The following is a 21,910-nucleotide window of genomic DNA, read 5'->3' on the forward strand; positions in this document are numbered from 1 at the left end:
ATTTTAACCTTTTTTATAGAGCACTGTATCATATAAATGAACATTCTGACAAAATTAAATGTTATCGGATTTCATTCTCTTCATTATTCCCAGTACTTCCTGTTTGGTTTCAAATAGAAGAAGTGGTTTAGTTTCTCATGTTCTTCCCCAAAATCTGATTAACTGATGCTAAATACTGCTATGCTACAGCCTGATGAACTGATGCTAAATACTGCTATGCTACGCCCTGATTAACTGATGCTAAATACTGCTATGCTACGCCCTGATTAACTGATGCTAAATACTGCTATGTTACTCCCTGATTAACTGATGCTAAATACTGCTATGTTACTCCCTGATTAACTGATGCTAAATACTGCTATGTTACTCCCTGATTAACAGATGCTAAATACTACTATGCTACGCCCTGATTAACTGATGCTAAATACTGCTATGCTACGGCCTGATTAACTGATGCTAAATACTGCTATGTTACGCCCTGATTAACTGATGCTAAATACTGCTATGCTACAACCTGGTTAACTGATGCTAAATACTGCTATGCTACGCCCTGATTAACTGATGCTAAATACTGCTATGCTACGCCCTGATTAACTGATGCTAAATACTGCTATGTTACTCCCTGATTAACTGATGCTAAATACTGCTATGTTACTCCCTGATTAACTGATGCTAAATACTGCTATGTTACTCCCTGATTAACAGATGCTAAATACTACTATGCTACGCCCTGATTAACTGATGCTAAATACTGCTATGCTACGGCCTGATTAACTGATGCTAAATACTGCTATGCTACAACCTGGTTAACTGATGCTAAATACTGCTATGCTACGCCCTGATTAACTGATGCTAAATACTGCTATGCTACGCCCTGATTAACTGATGCTAAATACTGCTATGTTACTCCCTGATTAACTGATGCTAAATACTGCTATGTTACTCCCTGATTAACTGATGCTAAATACTGCTATGTTACTCCCTGATTAACAGATGCTAAATACTACTATGCTACGCCCTGATTAACTGATGCTAAATACTGCTATGCTACGGCCTGATTAACTGATGCTAAATACTGCTATGTTACGCCCTGATTAACTGATGCTAAATACTGCTATGCTACAACCTGGTTAACTGATGCTAAATACTGCTATGCTACGCCCTGATTAACTGATGCTAAATACTGCTATGCTACGGCCTGATTAACTGATGCTAAATACTGCTATGTTACACCCTGATTAACTGATGCTAAATACTGCTATGCTACAACCTGGTTAACTGATGCTAAATACTGCTATGCTACTCCCTGATTAACTGATGCTAAATACTTATCTGCTATGCCCTGGTTAACTGATGCTAAGTACTGCTATGCTACAACCTGGTTAACTGATGCTAAGTACTGCTATGCTACAACCTGATTAACTGATGCTAAGTACTGCTATGCTACGCCACGCCCGGACAGAATAAAAAGGAATTGATATTTATTCTTTCAGAAATCCCCAGATGCTATCTGATAAAGAAATAAAATAGTAAAATAGAGCTCTATAAAGAGAATAGGGGTCCATTTTGGACACATCCACTGTACATTCATTGCCAAGACAGAACAATAATAATCTAACACTCTTTGTCTTCCAGAAGTCCTCCAAGGCATCAGAGGATGGCAGTGGTGATCTGAAGAGAGACAGAACGGAGAGAAAGAGTGTCGGTTTCCTCAACTCTGTTAGTGTGATCTCAGCGCTTGGAGGAGACAGCAGTACAACCACCAGCACCATGGAGGTGGAGGCCCACCCTGAGAGCTGCTACCCCAGCCAAGGGCTCAACGGCCAGGGCAACAAACACCAGCCCCAGCCCCTGGACATTGAGGTAGCTCATGAGATAGCCTACCTAGATGAGGTGTTGGAAGCTAACTGCTGTGACCCCGGGGTTGATACCACGCCATCACCCTCTAACGGGACGGCGACCACTGAGAAACACCCCAGGGAGGTCAACATCGACGGGACAGGACCATCTGTCAACATCTCCAACACAGACACAACATGCCATGAGGTCACAGTAGAGGGGAGAAAGCAGACTATCTTCATTGGTCACCAGGATGTCAATTACACCAACAATACCAATAACACCAGGCCCAACGGCCACTCTGGGCCAATGGGAGGAAAGCAGGAGAACTACAGGAAGCAGGGAGGAGAGACAATATCCCCCACTATGACCACCATCAAGAAGGAAGCTCGTTTCGAGCTGCGGGCCTTTCAGGAGGAGAAGAAGCCGTCCAAGCTGTTCGACCCGTGTGAGAAGGAAGTGCGCGTGAAGAAGGTGCGTCCCTCGGAGGAGGTGGTAGAGCTGGAGAGGGAGAGGTTGGAGCTGATCAGGGGCCAGGCGGTAAAGAAGAACCCAGACATGGGGACAAAGTGGTGGAACCCTCCTCAGGAGAAGAGTCTGGAGGAGGAGCTTGAGCCAGACAAACTAGAGTCACACAGGAAGTACGAGGAGAGGAAGCAGCAGAGGAGGTCAGAGTTCACTGGTGGGATGTCCCAGATGTACGCCCAGTACTCCATGACCTTTGATCCTAATGCTGACCCTGAGGCTGGTCGCGACACGCCCGAGCTCTTCCAGAGCACCAAGGAGGACATCCTGGTGGAGCAGATGGACTTCTCTACCGCCAGGAAGCAGTTCCTCCAAATGGAACACGCAAGGCAGCAGGCAGCCGAGAGGTCACAGGTCACAGCTCCCAACTCGGCCAAGCCCTTCTCCAGATCACCAGACACCGTGATCCACGTGGAGCGATCCTCCGATTACGTCACTGTGGGCTACAGCAGTTACCAGGACTCACCACTAGAGGACAGCGACACAACCACCACAACAGTCCGGACAGAGAGGATCTACTGCAGCCCAGAAGGGTCCCAGTCCCCCACCTCTACCGTGGGGAGGGTCCTGGGTCTGGGGCTGGGACAGGGAGAGCCCAGTAATAGTGGCCCCAGGGAGGCCTCGATGGAGAACAGATACAGAGACGGAGACTTTACCTGCGCCAGGGCCGTCATGACCATCATAAAAGATGAGAAGGATCCTCTGTCCCTCCAGCATCATTCCTCCTCCCTCCACAGCCCCAGCACCTCTCTGTCCTCCTGCAACCCCAAGGAATGTGACTCCGGGCTGGACGAGCTTTCCCTGCGGTCCCTGGATAACTCTATGCTGGATTCCCTGTCAAAAGACTTCAGCATGAGTAACGTATCCGACAGCGGGGCGTCAAATGAGACCATGTCGGCCTCCTACCTGGGGGAGACGTCTCTGGGAGAGTACTCCTTCCCCTCCACCCCACAGTCCACTACACCCGTCAACGGAAAGATGGAGGGAGGCACCACCATGTCCCCTGGGGAGCAGAACGAGGGAAGTCAGGGTCTGTCGGAGCAAGAGCTGGAGTACCATGCAGGTATGCTGGTGCAGAGTATCATCCAGCACGCCCTGATTAATCAGAACCAGTCTCAGCAGGGTGAGGAGTGGCAGAGGGTCCCCCCCCTCCAGATGAGGCACTCAGACGTTCTACATCCATTTTCTGGGAACCTTTCATCACTACCAACAGAATATCAGTCACTCACACATCTAGACCTCCACTCTCCACCACCTCCCCAGCTCCACTCACCTCCAAGCCCACTGCAGCAGTCACCAACACCCTTACAGACCCTCCAGTCAGCTCCACCCCAGTACCAGTCAACTCCATCACCTCAGCCGCTGTCACCTCCAGCCCAGTTCCAGTCAAGTCCAACCCAACATCAGTCTCCTTCACCCCAGCTCCAGCCCCTCCCAACCCAGGTAGAGAGACCTACCTATGTCCAGGTAGAGAGACCTACCTATGTCCAGGTAGAGAGACCTACCTATGTCCAGATGGAGAGACCTACCTACGCCCCCCTTCCACAGAGATCTTCCTCCGGGGGTCCTAAGATCCTTGTCCAGTCCGCACTCAGTCGCTCACTGGCCCTAAACCCAGACCCGGTCCCAGTCCGCACTCCTGTCCTCATCCCTCCCCGTCCCATAGAGCCCTATCAGGCTCCAGAGCTGTCCCGGACCCTGGGTGAAAAGGACCAGTTCAGCTACTTCTCTAAGTACTCCGAGGCGGCCGAGCTCCGCAGCACAGCCGCAGCGACCAGAGCCCAGGAGACAGAGCAGAGCACCGGGCCGTTCAAGCTGCGCTCCCGGAAGCAGAGGACTCTGTCCATGATCGAGGAAGAGATCCGAGCGGCGCAAGAGAGAGAGAAAGAGCTGAAGAAGCAGAGACTGGGATCGGTGCGGTCAGGACCGGATCCCAGAGCCAACCAGACTGGCAGACCCAAGACGATGACTATCAACCCCAGGGACAAGCACAAGACCAACAGCCTGCCCGCCAAACTCAGCCTCTCTGGGAGCCTGCCACCCACCAAACTCAGCCTCTCTGGGAGCCTGCCACCCACCAAACTCAGCCTCACCAGCAAGACGGCACCAGGTGAGCTGTGATAACTGTTTCTGCGTCTGAAACCTTGTTATTTTCATCAGTATTGTACTATGTAGACAACAGGGTGCCGTTTTTGGAAACAACCCGTAAGAAGAAAGAAACTGTCCTTGTTTATCAGTGATTGATTGACATTTGATTGGTGTGTGAGTTGTCCCCTTGTATAAGTCTTCAGACTGTTTCCATATTTTGGGGTGTAGTTTGCTCATAGCTCTTTTTGTGCAGCCACGAGTGTGAGTGTGATTCCAGTTGATCTAATGTGCTCTGTTATGCTGTTACATATTATATATGACTACATCACCTCCTGTACCCCCTGTTCGTTCAATACTGCATGGCCAGGCACGACTCCAACACCATCATTAAAGAAACTTAAGGATCGGACCCTTTTATTCAATTTTCACCTAAAATGACATACCCAAATCTAACTGCCTGTAGTTCAGGCCCTGAAGCAAGGACATGCATATTCTTGGTACCATTTGAAAGGAAACACTTTGAGGATTGTGGAAATGTGAAAGGAATGAAGGAGAATAGATCTGGTAAAAGATAATACAAAGAAAAAAACAAACAAAAAAATTGTAGCATCATCTTGCAAGAGAAAGGCCATCATGTATTACTCCAGCCTAGGTGCAATTTAGATTTTGGCCACTAGATGGCAGCAGTGTACGTGAAAAGTTTAAGACAATGTATTTCTGTTCAAAATGTTGTATCAAGACTACCCAATCGTGCCTAATTTGTTTATTAATATCTTTTCATGTTCAAAAATGTGCTCTCTCTTCAAACAGTAGCATGGTATTCTTTCATTGTAACAGCTACTGTAAATTGGACAGTGCAGTTAGATTAACAAGAATTTAAGCTTTCTGCCAACATCAGATATTTTTATTTAACTAGGCAAGTCAGTTAAGAACAAATTCTTATTTTCAATGACAGCCTACCTAGGAACAGTGGGTTAACTGCCTTGTTCAGGGGCAGAACAACAGATTTGTACCTTATCAGCTCGGGATTTGAACTTGCAACTTTACGATTACTAGTCCAACGCTCTAACCACTAGGCTACCCTGTCTATGTCCTGGGAAATGTTCTTGTTACTTATAACCTCATGCTAATCGCATTAGCCTACATTAGCTCAACCGTCCCGCACCAATCCTGAAGAAGTTTTTTAAGTTTGCCGATGACACAACGTGAATAACTATTAGGATACCCTTCATTTCAAAATAACATTTTCTACATCTCACAAATCGCAGTTTTGGACCACACTGACTTTATGACCAAAATGATTCTATTTACACTTTGTAGTTAATTTTGACACTAGAATAAATGTTTCTGACTCATGTTGATGAGTTGGCAGGAGAAGTTGCTTTTTAGGGGAGCCGCTCTGGGATAGGCGTCCCGTTAACGGGACAGTTGTAAATCATGCAGCGCCTTGTCTCACGATCGCAGATTTTAGAGAATCAAACAATGTCAGTACATATCGTCTGAAAGCTTAAATTCTTGTTATAACTGCACTGTCCAATTTAGAGTAGCTATTACTGCGGAAAAAAATACCAGTTACTACAACATGATTAGAGAGAGAAAGAGATGGACTGGTTACTACAACATGATAACAATAACATAGGACAATAGTGGTCAACACTACAATAACATAGTGGTCAACACAACAATAACATAGTGGTCAACACAACTATACCATAGTGGTCAACACTACAATAACATAGTGGTCAACACAACAATAACATAGTGGTCAACACAACAATAACATAGTGGTCAACACAACAATAACATAGTGGTCAACACAACTATAACATAGTGGTCAACACAACTATAACATAGTGGTCAACACAACAATAACATAGTGGTCAACACAACAATAACATAGTGGTCAGCACAACAATAACACAGTGGTCAACACAACTATAACATAGTGGTCAACACAACTATAACATAGTGGTCAGCACAACAATAACATAGTGGTCAACACAACTATAACATAGTGGTCAACACAACTATAACATAGTGGTCAACACAACAATAACATAGTGGTCAACACAACAATAACATAGGACTATAGTGGTCAACACAACAATAACAAAGTGGTCAACACTACAATAAAATAGTGGTCAACACAACAATAACATAGTGGTCAACACAACAATAACATAGGACTATAGTGGTCAACACAACAATAACATAGTGGTCAACACAACAATAACATAGGACTATAGTGGTCAACACAACAATAACAAAGTGGTCAACACAACAATAACATGGTGGTCAACACAACAATACCATAGGACTATAGTGGTCAACACAACAATAACATAGTGGTCAACACTACAATAACATAGTGGTCAACACTACAATAACATAGGACTATAGTGGTCAACACAACAATAACATAGTGGTCAACACAACAATAGCATAGGACTATAGTGGTCAACACAACAATAACATAGTGGTCAACACTACAATAACATAGTGGTCAACACTACGATAACATAGTGGTCAACACTACAATAACATAGGACTCTAGTGGTCAACACAACTATAACATAGGACTATAGTGGTCAACACAACAATAACATAGTGGTCAACACAACAATAACATAGTGTTCAACACTACAATAACATAAGACCATAGTGGTCAATACAAATTTATCATAATGGTCAACACGACAATAACATAGTGGTCAACACAACTATAACATAGTGGTCAACACAACTATAACATAGTGGTCAACACAACTATAACATAGTGGTCAACACAACTATAACATAGTGGTCAACACGACAATGACATAGTGGTCAACACTACAATAACATAAGACCATAGTGGTCAACACAACTATAACATAGTGGTCAACACAACTATAACATAGTGGTCAACACAACTATAACACAGTGGTCAACACAACAATAACATAGTGGTCAACACAACTATAACATAGTGGTCAACACAACTATAACACAGTGGTCAACACTACAATAACACAGTGGTCAACACTACAATAACATAGGACTATAGTGGTCAACACTACAATAACATAGTGGTCAACACAACAATAACATAGTGTTCAGCACAACTATAACATAGTGGTCAGCACAACAATAACATAGTGGTCAACACTACAATAACATAGTGGTCAACACAACAATAACATAGTGGTCAACACAACTATAACATAGGACTATAGTGGTCAGCACAACAATAACATAGGACTATAGTGGTCAACACAACAATAACATAGGACTATAGTGGTCAAAACAACAATAACATAGTGGTCAACACAACAATAACATAGGACTATAGTGGTCAACACAACAATAACATAGTGGTCAACACAACAATAACATAGGACTATAGTGGTCAACACAACAATAACATGGTGGTCAACACAACAATACCATAGGACTATAGTGGTCAACACAACAATAACATAGTGGTCAACACAACAATAACATAGTGGTCAACACTACAATAACATAGTGGTCAACACTACAATACCATAGGACTATAGTGGTCAACACAACAATAACATAGTGGTCAACACAACAATAACATAGGACTATAGTGGTCAACACAACAATAACATAGTGGTCAACACAACAATAACATAGTGGTCAACACTACGATAACATAGTGGTCAACACTACAATACCATAGGACTATAGTGGTCAACACAACAATAGCATAGTGGTCAACACAACAATAACATAGTGGTCAACACTACAATAACATAAGACCATAGTGGTCAATACAAATTTATCATAATGGTCAACACGACAATAACATAGTGGTCAACACAACTATAACATAGTGGTCAACACAACTATAACATAGTGGTCAACACAACTATAACATAGTGGTCAACACAACTATAACATAGTGGTCAACACAACTATAACATAGCGGTCAACACGACAATAACATAGTGGTCAACACAACTATAACATAGTGGTCAACACTACAATAACATAAGACCATAGTGGTCAACACAACTATAACATAGTGGTCAACACAACTATAACATAGTGGTCAACACAACTATAACACAGTGGTCAACACAACAATAACATAGTGGTCAACACAACTATAACATAGTGGTCAACACAACAATAACATAGTCGTCAGCACAACAATAACATAGTGGTCAACACAACTATAACATAGTGGTCAGCACAACAATAACATAGTGGTCAACACAACTATAACATAGTGGTCAACACAACTATAACATAGTGGTCAACACAACAATAACATAGGACTATAGTGGTCAACACAACAATAACATAGTGGTCAACACAACTATAACATAGGACTATAGTGGTCAGCACAACATAGCACAACTATAGTGGTATAACAAATAGTGGTCAACACAACAATAACATAGTGGTCAACACTACAATACCATAGGACTATAGTGGTCAACACAACAATAACATAGTGGTCAACACAACAATAACATAGTGGTCAACACTACAATAACATAAGACCATAGTGGTCAATACAAATTTATCATAATGGTCAACACGACAATAACATAGTGGTCAACACAACTATAACATAGTGGTCAACACAACTATAACATAGTGGTCAACACAACTATAACATAGTGGTCAACACAACTATAACATAGCGGTCAACACGACAATAACATAGTGGTCAACACAACTATAACATAGTGGTCAACACTACAATAACATAAGACCATAGTGGTCAACACAACTATAACATAGTGGTCAACACAACTATAACATAGTGGTCAACACAACTATAACATAGTGGTCAACACAACTATAACACAGTGGTCAACACTACAATAACACAGTGGTCAACACTACAATAACATAGGACTATAGTGGTCAACACTACAATAACATAGTGGTCAACACAACAATAACATAGTGTTCAGCACAACTATAACATTGTGGTCAGCACAACAATAACATAGTGGTCAGCACAACAATAACATAGTGGTCAACACTACAATAACATAGTGGTCAACACAACAATAACATAGTGGTCAACACAACTTTAACATAGGACTATAGTGGTCAGCACAACAATAACATAGGACTGTAGTGGTCAACACAACAATAACATAGGACTATAGTGGTCAGCACAACTATAACATAGTGGTCAACACTACAATAACATAGTGGTCAACACAACAATAACATAGTGGTCAACACAACAATAACATAGTGGTCAACACAACTATAACATAGGACTATAGTGGTCAGCACAACAATAACATAGTGGTCAGCACAACTATAACATAGTGGTCAACACAACAATAACATAGTGGTAAACACAACAATAACATAGTGGTCAACACAACAATAACAGTGGTCAACACTACAATAACATAGTGGTCAACACAACTATAACACAGTGGTCAACACTACAATAACATGGTGGTCAACACTACAATAACATAGGACTATAGTGGTCAACACTACAATAACATAGTGGTCAACACAACAATAACATAGTGGTCAGCACAACAATAACATAGTGGTCAGCACAACAATAACATAGTGGTCAACACAACTATAACATAGTGGTCAACACAACAATAACATAGTGGTCAACACAACAATAACATAGTGGTCAACACAACAATAACAGTTGTCAACACTACAATAACATAGTGGTCAACACAACAATAACATAGTGGTCAACACAACAATAACATAGTGGTCAACACAACAATAACATAGTGGTCAACACAACAATAACATAGTGGTCAACACAACAATAACATAGTGGTCAACACAACAATAACAGTTGTCAACACTACAATAACATAGTGGTCAACACAACAATAACATAGTGGTCAACACAACAATAACATAGTGGTCAACACAACAATAACATAGTGGTCAACACAACAATAACATAGTGGTCAACACTACAATAACATAGTGGTCAACACTACAATACCATAGTGGTCAACACAACAATAACATAGTGGTCAGCACAACAATAACATAGTGGTCAACACTACAATAACATAGTGGTCAACACTACAATAACATAGTGGTCAACACAACAATAACATAGTGGTCAACACTACAATAACATAGTGGTCAACACTACAATAACATAGTGGTCAACACAACAATAACACAGTGGTCAACACAACTATAACATAGTGGTCAACACGACAATAACATAGTGGTCAACACAACTATAACATAGTGGTCAACACAACTATAACATAGTGGTCAACACAACTATAACATAGTGGTCAACACAACAATAACATAGTGGTCAACACAACTATAACATAGTGGTCAACACACAACTATAACATAGTGGTCAACACAACTATAACAGAGGACATTAACTATTGTGGTGAATGTAATCGATAGTTCTCTCTCCCTTTGGTATTAAAGTTTTGTTGAAAAACCAAACTATTAGATCCTGCGTGTAATCGGGCCTGCTCCTGGCTAGAGTTGGCATATGTTTATGTACTCCTCCATTTTGAAAGCATTCTGATGGCTGATGGGAAACACGAGCTGTGTTATAAAATCCAACTTGGGAATGCTTTGAAATGACAGACTCCCTAACCCTGCCTCTGACATTCTTAGCTCCTGATTGGCTGTTTAAACAGAGTCCTGTAGTTTTTATGATAAGGTTTGGGCTTCTCTAAGCAACATGTCGAGTTCTCTAAGCAACATGCCGAGTTCTCTAAGCAACATGCCGAGTTCCTTAAGCAACATGCCGAGTTCTCTAAGCAACATGCCGAGTTCTCTAAGCAACATGCCGAGTTCTCTAGGTTCAACATGCCGAGTTCTCTAAGCAACATGCCGAGTTCTCTAAGCTACATGCCCGAGTTCTCTAAGCAACATGCCGAGTTCCTTAAGCAACATGCCGAGTTCTCTAGGTTCAACATGCCGAGTTCCTTAAGCAACATGCCGAGTTCTCTAAGCAACATGCCGAGTTCTCTAGGTTCAACATGCCGAGTTCTCTAGGTTCAACATGCCGAGTTCTCTAGCAACATGCCGAGTTCTCTAAGCAACATGCCGAGTTCTCTAGGTTCAACATGCCGAGTTCTCTAGGTTCAACATGCCGAGTTCTCTAAGCAACATGCCGAGTTCTCTAAGCAACATGCCGAGTTCTCTAGGTTCAACATGCCGAGTTCTCTAGGTTCAACATGCCGAGTTCTCTAAGCAACATGCCGAGTTCTCTAAGCAACATGCCGAGTTCTCTAGGTTCAACATGCCGAGTTCTAGGTTTAACATGCCGAGTTCTCTAAGCAACATGCCGAGTTCTCTAAGCAACATGCCGAGTTCTCTAAGCAACATGCCGAGTTCTCTAAGCTACATGCCGAGTTCTCTAAGCAACATGCCGAGTTCTCTAAGCTACATGCCGAGTTCTCTAAGCTACATGCCGAGTTCCCTAAGCAACATGCTGAGTTCTCTAAGCATGTCTAGCAACAGTTTCCCACTGCTCTGCCTTCCAGCAATACAACGCTGTGGTGGTTTTCGTGGTGAATTACTTCCCCCTTGTGCTAATGAGCCAGTACTGCATTCAATAGACACGACGCCGTCTTCCCATTCAATATTGATTAGATACAGAGTCAATGTAGAGGATAGACATGAAAAGATGATATTCTATTATACTGTATGTATTGACATATACAGTAGATAGTGTCTGTATTGACATAAACAGTAGATAGTGTCTGTATTGACATATACAGTAGATAAATTGTCTGTATTGACAAGATCATTTGTATTGTCATGTCCTTATATGACATTTATTCTGTGTGCATAACCTGCAGGTAAGATAAATCCTTCTGCATCCCCCTCCTCGTCTGCGAATCCTTCTGCATCCCCCTCCTCGTCTGAGAATTCCTCGCCCCTCTTGGACCTGGGCAGTGACGACTCTGGGGGCAGCGGGCGCCCCAAAAACTTCATGCAGACCCTGATGGACGACTACGAGACTCACAAAGTGAAGCGCCGGGAGAAAGTAGAGGACAACAGTGTGAGTAGTAGTAGTAGTAGCAGTAGTAGTAGCAGTAGTAGTAGTAGTAGTAGCAGTAGTAGTAGTAGTAGTAGTAGCAGTAGTAGCAGCAGCAGTAGTAGTAGTAGTAGTAGTAGTAGCAGTAGTAGTAGTAGTAGTAGCAGTAGTAGTAGTAGTAGCAGCAGCAGCAGTAGTAGTAGTATCAGTAGTAGTAGTAGTAGTATCAGTAGTAGTATCAGTAGTAGCAGCAGCAGTAGTAGTAGTAGTAGTAGTAGTAGTAGTAGTAGCAGCAGTAGTCGTAGTAGTAGTAGTAGTAGTAGTAGCAGTAGTAGCAGCAGCAGTAGTAGTAGTAGTAGCAGTAGTAGCAGTAGTAGTAGTAGTAGTAGTAGCAGCAGTAGTGGTAGTAGTAGTAGCAGTAGTAGCAGTAGTAGTAGTAGTAGTAGTAGCAGCAGTAGTAGTAGTAGCAGTACTATCCATGTTCTCTTCAGCTGCTGTTACTGCACTGTCGTTCCCTGGGTTTAGTGACCTACATAGCCTGGGTACCAGACCTTGTTGTACTATCATTCCACTGCTCGCCATATGCCAAATGTTTGGTGAGACGGAATGTTAGCACAAATAGGTTTGGTATCCAGGCTAAACCTACAATAAGTCTACTCTAGCAGCCTTTATCTAGCCAGGTCCCAGATATTTTGGGAGAGTTTGTCCTGACAATGACCATAGGAATTGGCAAGACAGCACAAACTGCTACACGTACTGAGACAGAGAGGCACTGTTTCCCTCGCTCAGATTATTTCTCCGGTGAGATTCAGCTTCCAAATTTAAGGAAAATTATGAAAACACAGAGATGAAAGATACATTATTTTGGCACCAAGAATACAGGCCACTGTTCCACACATAAATAAAGGTTACCAGAACTCACAGTAGTTTTCCCCAACAACTCAACACATAAACCAACAGTGTAAATGACAATAAGAACAAAGAAAATACAGGTTGGAAAAAGTTGTCAGTCAGTCAACCCAATCCGCCAACAGATCTCAGGCACAGAAAGGTCACGGAGAACAGCTGATACCAGAGATTTGTAGTTGTCCAATGATAGAAACGAGTCCAATCGTTTGTTGCTCTTACAAGATGACTACAATGCTCACTTTGTGAGTATGTGTAACTCGGTGTTGTTGTTTGTGTCGTACTGCTTGGGCTTTATCTTGGCCAGGTCGCAGTTGTAAATGAGAACTTGTTCTCAACTGGCCTTCCTGGTTAAATAAAGTAAAAAATAAAAATAAAATAAAAAATCCTCCTCAGTGAATTTCAGAAAAACAGAAGTAGTGTAACTTTAAATATTTTTGATAAAACTAAATATATTCACGTCACAAAATAATTTATACAGTTTTGCAATGAAGGTCTACAGTAGCCTCAATAGTACTCTCTAGGGTAGCACCGTGGTGTAGACGGAGGACAGCTAGCTAACAGTTCTGAACAAATGTATTTCTTCCAAAATTAAGGAGAACACGAGAGAGAGAGCAAGCTATATTTCGTAGTATATATATTTTTTTACTCTCACTTACTTAGCTAGGGTTGAATGCAGCTAGCAAGTTCAGCCTTCTCAAACACTTGGCTCAAACAGAGAGGGATGCTATGTTAGCTAGCTTGGTATGGCTATCCAACAGAGAGGGATGCTATGTTAGCTAGCTTGGTATGGCTATCCAACAGAGAGGGATGCTATGTTAGCTAGCTTGGTATGGCTATCCAACAGAGAGGGATGCTATGTTAGCTAGCTTGGTATGGCTATCCAACAGAGAGGGATGCTATGTTAGCTAGCTTGGTATGGCTATCCAACAGAGAGGGATGCTATGTTAGCTAGCTTGGTATGGCTATCCAACAGAGAGGGATGCTATGTTAGCTAGCTTGGTATGGCTATCCAACAGAGAGGGATGCTATGTTAGCTAGCTTGGTATGGCTATCCAACAGAGAGGGATGCTATGTTAGCTAGCTTGGTATGGCTATCCAACAGAGAGGGATGCTATGTTAGCTAGCTTGGTATGACTATCCAACACTGGAACTCTTCCAAGTCGAGCTAAGGTTTTGGTTTTATTATTTTATTGCCACCGGGCCTGCCGGTGTAACTGCTAAACTGCTTGCTGACTCTACACTGTACTGCATGATTGTAGCAGGTTTACTAATGCATTAGTCTTAGTAGCCATGTTGACTATGACGTGACAACGATGTAGGCTGTGCGTAGCAGTTAGCAGTCATGACATGGTTTGGTTTGGAAAGTTTTTTTTGCCTGGTCACAGACAGCTGATGTGTTGTGCACTGAAGTCCATAAGCAAAGGGAAAGGGTGAGATATAATTCCTTCTCGCATCTGCAATGAGCTGGGGGCGGCAGGGTAGACTAGTGGTTAGAGAGTTGGGCCAATAACGGGAAGGTTGTAAGTTCAAATCCCTGAGCTGACAAGGTACAAATCTGTTGTTCTGCCCCTGAACAAGGCAGTAAACCCACTGTTCCTAGGCTGTCATTGAAAATAAGAATTTGTTCTTAACTGACTTGCCTAGTTAAATAAAATAAAAAATTAATGTGGCTGCTATGAAAGTGAACTGTGTTTGCGTGTGATCAGGGGTGTATTCATTGTGCGGATTCTGTTTAAAAACGTTTCTTTAACGGAACTAAACCAGGATATAAATACCTGAATTTGTCCAATAGAAACTCTTGATTGCAACTGTTGGACTAATGATTACACCCCAGATCAGCTAGATGCAGGCAAGAGTGTGCAAGGTGGTATTAAATGTGTCAATGTCTGTCACCATGATGACTCAAACTTCTCTCGACCTGTGTGCACCTACGATGTAAACTTTCATTCATAGGCTAGGTTGTAGCAACCTCATGATGGGTATACCCACTGGCTCCAGGTCATCTTCAAGACCCTGTTAGGTAAAGTCCCCCCTTATCTCAGCTCGCTGGTCACCATAGCAGCACCCACCTGTAGCACGCGCTCCAGCAGATATATCTCTCTGGTCACCCCCAAAACCAATTCTTCCTTTGGCCGCCTCTCCTTCCAGTTCTCTGCTGCCAATGACTGGAAAGGACTTCAAAAATCTCTGAAACTGGAAACACTTGTCTCCCTCACTTGCTTTAAGCACCAACTGTCAGAGCAGCTCACAGATTACTGCACCTGTACACAGCCCATCTATAATTTAGCCCAAACAACTACCTCTTTCCCTACTGTATTTATTTATTTATTGTGTTCCTTTGCACCCCATTATTTCTATCTCTACTTTGCACATTCTTCCACTGCAAATCTACCATTCCAGTGTTTTACTTGCTATATTGTATTTACTTTGCCACCATGGCCTTTTTTTTTGCCTTTACCTCCCTTATCTCACCTCATTTGCTCACATCATATATAGACTTGTTTCTACTGTTTGTTTTATTCCATGTGTAACTCTGTGTTGTTGTTTGTGTCGAACTGCTTTGCTTTATCTTGGCCAGGTCGCAGTTGTAAATGAGAAATTGTTCTCAACTTGCCTCCCTGGTTATTTAAATAAAGGTGAAATAAATAAAATATATATATATATATTTTTTAAATAAGGGAAAATGTGAGTATCATGTAGTAGCCTAAACCTATTGATGTTACATTGAAGTGAGTGAATGGAATATGAATGACAGTCATCCAACATGCTGTAATAGAAATAAGGCCATGAAAAAAGATAACCCTCCCTTATCTTAAACGGCACGGATCGCCACTGAATCTGAGGTACCCAAAATATTTTCAAGCATGGAATCGCCCTGCTACAGTTTTTAGGCTTCTATGGCGGTCATTACAAAAGACGTGTAAAACTACAAAAAAATATCCTGTAATACCAGAGACTCAGATCAACTTTATTTATTTATTTAAGGGAAATTAATTAATTAATTATCCCCAGGTACTGCCTAGTGCCCTGAAGTCCTGTCTCTACTCCCTGTTGACTGACTTGTTGTTTGTTGTCTGGGTTACCAGGTGTTGGAGGCCACCCGCGTCACCCGCAGGAAAAGCAACATGGCGCTGAGGTGGGAGGCGGGGCTTTACACTAACGAGGACGGAGAAGAAAAAGAGGAAGAGGAGTAGTAGTCTGTGACTATCAGGGATGGAAGGAGGAGGGACATAGCAGCAACACAACTACAAGTATTTATTTTACTAAAGTATTCTGATCACATGACCTGTCACATGATCTACTGGATGGACCAACCTGGAGCATCAGCAAGCCATGCCAACAGTGAAACGGAGAGACCCATGGGATATGGCTGGTTGCCAAGTGACGGACAAGTAACCGTGACGACAACAACAGTGTGTTCGGGCAGGTCATTTTGGAATGTTTGGACTTTTCCAGATAAAAGGTGTGTAAAGGACTAACGATGAGTCATACGCCAAGTGATCCTGAAATATTAGAGCTCAATTTCGAGTCTCATAGCAAAGGGTCTGAATACTTATGGAAATAAGATATTTCAGTTTTTTTTATATTTAATACATTTACAACAACAAAAATGAAAATAAAATACAGAATTATCTAATTTACATAATTATTGTCCCATGAGACAATACTTTGTGGAAGTAAATTTGGCGGTGATTACTGCTGTGACTTTTTCTGGGTAGGTCTCTTTGGCCATTATTATTTTTTTAATTCTTCAAGCTCTGCCAAGTTGATAGTTGATCATTGCTCTCCCAGTGTCTCCCAGTGTCTGCTGGAAAGCAAAATGAATCAGGTTTTCCTCTAGGATTTTGCCTGTGCTTATAGCCGTTTCAGTTTTTTTTGTACAAAAAACTCCTTAGTCCTTGCCGATGACAAGCATACCCATAACATGATGCAGCCACCACCATGCTTGAACATATGAAGTGGTACTCAGTGATGTGTTGTGTTGGATTTGCCCCAAACATAACGCTTTGAATTCAGGACAGAAAGTTAATTTCTTTGCCACATTTTTGGCAGTTTTAATTAAGTGCCTTGTTGCAAACAGGATGCATGTTTTTAATATTTTTTATTCTGTACAGGCTTCCTTCTTTTCACTCTGTCATTTAGGTTAATATTGTGGAGTAACTACAATGTTCTGGATCCATCCTCAGTTTTATCCTATCACAGACATTAAACTCTGTAACTGCTTTAGAGTCACCATTGGCCTCATGTTGAAATCTCTGAGCAGTTTCCTTCATCTCCAACAACTGCGTTAGAAAGGACGCCTTTGTCTTTTTAGTGACTTGGTGATATGCCATCCAACGTCTAATTAATAACTTCACAATGCTATTTTTTATTTTTTTTATGATCTACCAGAAGGGGCCCTTCTTTGTGAGGCATTGAAACACCTCCCTGGTCTTTGTGGTTGAATCTGTGCCTGAAATTCATTACTTGGTTAAGGGTCCTTACAGATAATTGTTTGTGTGGAGTACAGAGATGGGGTAGTTATTAAGAAATCATGTTAACCACTATTATTGAACACTGAACTTATTACACAATTTGTTAATTAAGCACATTTATAACTCCTGAGCATATTCAGGCTTACCATAACAAAGGGGTTGAATACATATTTACTCAAGACATTTCATTTTTTATTTTTTATTAATTAAAAAAATGTTCTACAAACAGAATTCCACTTTGACATTATGGGTTATTGTATGTAGGCCAGTGATACAAAATGTCAATTTAATCCATTTAAAAATTCAGTCTATTACACAACAAAATGTGGAAAAACTCCAGGTGTGTAAATACTTTCTGAGGCAGTGTACAATACGACAATAGAATGAACTACCATGGGGACACTCAAAATGGCCGCCCATTACGACAATACGACAATAGCATGAACTACCATGGGGACACTCAAAATGGCCGCCCATTACGACAATACGACTGTAGAATGAACTACCATGGGGACACTCAAAATGGCCGCCCATTACGACAATACGACAATAAGACAACACGACAATACGACATTACAACAATAGAATGAACTACCATGGGGACACTCAAAATGGCCACCCATTATGGCATCATTCTGATTCTATGGATGAGACACAATACATGTCGAGGGAGATTTATTTCTAGACTAACACTGTTCAAAGCATTAATCATTCTACTGGTTTCCAAACTGTCTGTGTGTCATAGTATTTCGAATGTCAGATATTTTTTTATTTTTTATTTTACCCTCTGATCATTTATATTGGCATTGCTTGTTTAATTGCTCTCTTCTCTGATGTAAGCAGTTTTACACAATGAAATAGGATGGATGTGTATTTGATCTCTCTAGAAGAAATGTTCTTATGTTTGCTTCTGGTGTGCTGGGGAATATTGCAATAATATCTCTGCAAATTGTTTAACTCTTGACCTTGCCTCTTGACCTTGCCTCTTGACCTTGCCTCTTGACCTTGCCTCTTGACCTTGCCAGCTAAGGGAAAGAATGGTGAGAGTTATGTTGGGTTTAAAAAATATATTTTTTTAATGCTTTTTGGAGATAACACCATTATGATACAAAACAATGTATTGGAGTTGCTAGATTGGATCAAGGACTACACACTTTCAAAGCACCACAATCTATTGACGTCAATAGAGATATTTTGCATGATAAAAATAGAACATTTTTATCCAGAAGTCATGTCTATCAAAGGGATACGTATTTTTCATTACACATTTAAGTATTTTTCTAAACGTGGAGACATCCAATTGCTCTGTCCAGCTCTATGTCCAGCTCTATGTCCAGCTCTATGTCCAGCTCTATGTCCAGCTCTATGTCCAGCTCTATGTCCAGCTCTATGTCCAGCTCTATGTTCAGCTCTATGTCCAGCTCTATGTCCAGCTCTATGTCCAGCTCTATGTCCAGCTCTATGTCCAGCTCTATGTTCAGCTCTATGTCCAGCTCTATGTCCAGCTCTATGTCCAGCTCTATGTTCAGCTCTATGTCCAGCTCTATGTCCAGCTCTATGTCCAGCTCTCTGTTCAGCTCTATGTCCAGCTCTATGTCCAGCTCTATGTCCAGCTCTATGTCCAGCTCTATGTCCAGCTCTATGTCCAGCTCTATGTCCAGCTCTATGTTCAGCTCTATGTCCAGCTCTATGTCCAGCTCTATGTCCAGCTCTATGTCCAGCTCTATGTCCAGCTCTATGTCCAGCTCTATGTTCAGCTCTATGTCCAGCTCTATGTCCAGCTCTATGTCCAGCTCTATGTTCAGCTCTATGTCCAGCTCTATGTCCAGCTCTATGTCCAGCTCTCTGTTCAGCTCTATGTCCAGCTCTATGTCCAGCTCTATGTCCAGCTCTATGTCCAGCTCTATGTCCAGCTCTATGTTCAGCTCTATGTCCAGCTCTATGTCCAGCTCTATGTCCAGCTCTATGTTCAGCTCTATGTTCAGCTCTATGTCCAGCTCTATGTTCAGCTCTATGTCCAGCTCTATGTCCAGCTCTATGTCCAGCTCTATGTCCAGCTCTATGTCCAGCTCTATGTCCAGCTCTATGTCCAGCTCTATGTCCAGCTCTATGTTCAGCTCTATGTCCAGCTCTATGTCCAGCTCTATGTCCAGCTCTATGTCCAGCTCTATGTCCAGCTCTATGTTCAGCTCTATGTCCAGCTCTATGTCCAGCTCTATGTCCAGCTCTATGTCCAGCTCTATGTCCAGCTCTATGTCCAGCTCTATGTTCAGCTCTATGTCCAGCTCTATGTCCAGCTCTATGTCCAGCTCTATGTCCAGCTCTATGTTCAGCTCTATGTCCAGCTCTATGTCCAGCTCTATGTCCAGCTCTATGTTCAGCTCTATGTTCAGCTCTATGTCCAGCTCTATGTCCAGCTCTATGTTCAGCTCTATGTCCAGCTCTATGTCCAGCTCTGTTTTAAGTCAAGCTCTACTGTATATCCAGCTCTATGTCCAGCTCTATGTCCAGCTCTATGTCCAGCTCTATGTCCAGCTCTATGTCCAGCTCTATGTTCAGCTCTATGTCCAGCTCTATGTCCAGCTCTATGTTCAGCTCTATGTCCAGCTCTATGTCCAGCTCTATGTCCAGCTCTATGTTCAGCTCTATGTCCAGCTCTATGTTCAGCTCTATGTCCAGCTCTATGTCCAGCTCTATGTCCAGCTCTATGTCCAGCTCTATGTCCAGCTCTGTTTTAAGTCAAGCTCTACTGTATGTCCAGCTCTATGTCCAGCTCTATGTCCAGCTCTATGTCCAGCTCTATGTTCAGCTCTATGTCCAGCTCTATGTCCAGCTCTATGTCCAGCTCTATGTCCAGCTCTATGTCCAGCTCTATGTTCAGCTCTATGTTCAGCTCTATGTTCAGCTCTATGTCCAGCTCTATGTCCAGCTCTATGTCCAGCTCTATGTTCAGCTCTATGTCCAGCTCTATGTTCAGCTCTATGTTCAGCTCTATGTCCAGCTCTATGTCCAGCTCTATGTTCAGCTCTATGTTCAGCTCTATGTCCAGCTCTATGTCCAGCTCTGTTTTAAGTCAAGCTCTACTGTATATCCAGCTCTATGTCCAGCTCTATGTTTTAAGTCAAGCTCTACTGTATATCCAGCTCTATGTCCAGCTCTATGTTTTAAGTCAAGCTCTACTGTATGTCCAGCTCTATGTTCAGCTCTATGTTTTAAGTCAAGCTCTACTGTATGTCCAGCTCTATGTTTTAAGTCAAGCTCTACTGTATGTCCAGCTCTATGCCCAGCTCTATGTTCAGCTCTATGTTCAGCTCTATGTTCAGCTCTGTTTTAAGTCAAGCTCTACTGTATGTCCAGTTCTATGTCCAGCTCTATGTTCAGCTCTGTTTTAAGTCAAGCTCTACTGTATGTCCAGTTCTTTCATAGCAAATTCAGAACAAGACATAGAAGTATTAACTTCTCTAAATGGACTGAATGAACAACACTGAAACCAGAGATGATTAGACAACGGACCGGATAACAACCATGCTGTTACTGACCGACAGACACTACTACAACAAAAGGAACATGTTGTTTTACTCTGTGGATGTTGTTCTCCTAAATGAGGGCCCTGCCAGCTCTACCGTCCCACAAACCAGGTTCTGAGAACTGTTCAGGGAGGTAGGCCATGTACCGTGGCCCTCTAGGCATGCTCCAAGTCCGTTCATCTCCCTGACAAAGCACAGGGGCCGTGTTCCAAATGATTGTGCTCAGGCCATGGTCAAATGAAGTGCACTATACAGGGAATAGGGTGTCAATTGGGACGTGTCCACAATCAATAATATTATTTTTGTGTTTCTTATTGTGTTCTAGAAAATATTATTTTTTTTTACATTGAAAAGTATTTCATGGGCTATCACTATTGTGTTTCATGGGATATCACCATTGTGTTTCATGGGATATCACCATTGTGTTTCATGGGATATCACTATTGTGTTTCATGGGATATCACTATTGTGTTTCATGGGATATCACCATTGTGTTTCATGGGATATCACTATTGTGTTTCATGGGATATCACTATTGTGTTTCATGGGATATCACC

The 21,910-nt window shown here is 42.1% G+C and overlaps 1 protein-coding gene across 1 annotated transcript in view; it reads left to right on the forward strand.

Annotated features, from left to right (window-relative positions):
• Positions 1 to 18,105, forward strand: part of LOC139408252 (A-kinase anchor protein 2-like) — a 109,274-nt gene extending 91,169 nt beyond the window's left edge. Inside the window, exons 4-6 of the mRNA XM_071151929.1 lie at positions 1,636 to 4,474; positions 12,264 to 12,466; positions 16,438 to 18,105. Coding sequence (XP_071008030.1) covers positions 1,636 to 4,474; positions 12,264 to 12,466; positions 16,438 to 16,545 — 3,150 coding nt within the window. The 3' untranslated portion in view covers positions 16,546 to 18,105. The remainder of the gene's footprint in view (positions 1 to 1,635; positions 4,475 to 12,263; positions 12,467 to 16,437) is intronic.
• Positions 18,106 to 21,910: the final 3,805 nt, after the last annotated feature.

This window comes from Oncorhynchus clarkii, chromosome 5 (genome assembly GCF_045791955.1).
Source record: "Oncorhynchus clarkii lewisi isolate Uvic-CL-2024 chromosome 5, UVic_Ocla_1.0, whole genome shotgun sequence".
In the NCBI taxonomy this organism is placed as follows: domain Eukaryota; kingdom Metazoa; phylum Chordata; class Actinopteri; order Salmoniformes; family Salmonidae; genus Oncorhynchus; species Oncorhynchus clarkii.